Source organism: Sphaeroforma arctica (genome assembly GCF_001186125.1).
Source record: "Sphaeroforma arctica JP610 unplaced genomic scaffold supercont1.327, whole genome shotgun sequence".
Classification (NCBI taxonomy): domain Eukaryota; class Ichthyosporea; order Ichthyophonida; genus Sphaeroforma; species Sphaeroforma arctica.
Genome location: NW_014040231.1, coordinates 5,524 through 6,619, shown reverse-complemented (window position 1 = coordinate 6,619; position 1,096 = coordinate 5,524). Strand labels below are relative to the sequence as shown.

The 1,096-nt window shown below is 34.2% G+C and overlaps 1 protein-coding gene across 1 annotated transcript in view; it reads right to left on the bottom strand.

Annotated features, from left to right (window-relative positions):
* SARC_05231 (hypothetical protein) overlaps positions 1 to 587 on the bottom strand; it is a 2,882-nt gene extending 2,295 nt beyond the window's left edge. The window contains exon 1 of the mRNA XM_014300906.1: positions 254 to 587. Within this exon, the coding sequence (XP_014156381.1) occupies positions 254 to 464 (211 nt within the window). The 5' untranslated portion in view covers positions 465 to 587. The remainder of the gene's footprint in view (positions 1 to 253) is intronic.
* Positions 588 to 1,096: the final 509 nt, after the last annotated feature.

Below are 1,096 nucleotides of genomic sequence, written 5' to 3'. Positions count from 1 at the left end.
CTCTACACACACACACACACACACACACACATATATATATATATATATATATATATATATATATATATATATATAAACCTTTTAATTCACGTATTTGTTTGTATGTGTACGCAATCACTAATAAGAGTTGCACACTCTGGATCTGACGTATATTTGAGACACAACAAAGCAAATAGAGAGAAGCAGGTAGATATACAAAAGGGATGCAATGTGTGCTTCAGCTTGGTAGATTTCTACTAATATCTCAGCATACCTCCATAAAGCCTAAGAACCAAGTGTGTGATTTTTTGTGCGTCTCCGGCGGTGTGGTCGGTAAGGCCTATGACTGTCTCATTATCTTGGTGGATCAGAAACAACTCAGCAAAGTGCGGGAATATAAACAAAGTAGCCCCGATTATGCATGATATGGAGGCATGCAGAAGGAAGAGATTATCAAGGGTTCTTTTCGCTCCTGAAACCATCATTTATGTATTGTAACTTACAGGCTCTTTTGGAGTCACCCCGTCAGACGACGAAGAAAAGTTCGTTTTAAAAAAGAGATGCACTTACAATATTTCGAAGTAGGCACTACTGTTTATGGATATATATATTGTCGCATATTTAAAACGTAACCACAATACTTGTAAATAATTATAGCCAACTGGTAACAGAAATATCTAACAAGACTGACAAATAAACTAAAAAAAAAAGTGTTGTCATGTTAACTCTAGACTCGAGCCCAGAGCCCCAGACTCCAGAAGGTGATATTTGCACAAGAATTTCCAACTATAATATTTACGCGTATGTATGTATATGTGAGAAGGCTATGGTATGTAGCTATGGACGTTGAAAGTGTCCATACATACATACATACATCCATCCATCCATCCATTCATGCATACCTACATACATACATCACATACATACATACATAGATACATAGATACATAGATACATACATACTTATATACATTAATACATACATACATACATACATACATACATACAAACATACATACATAACATACATACATACATACATACATACATACATACATACATACATACATACATACATACATAAATACATACATACATACATACATATATACATACC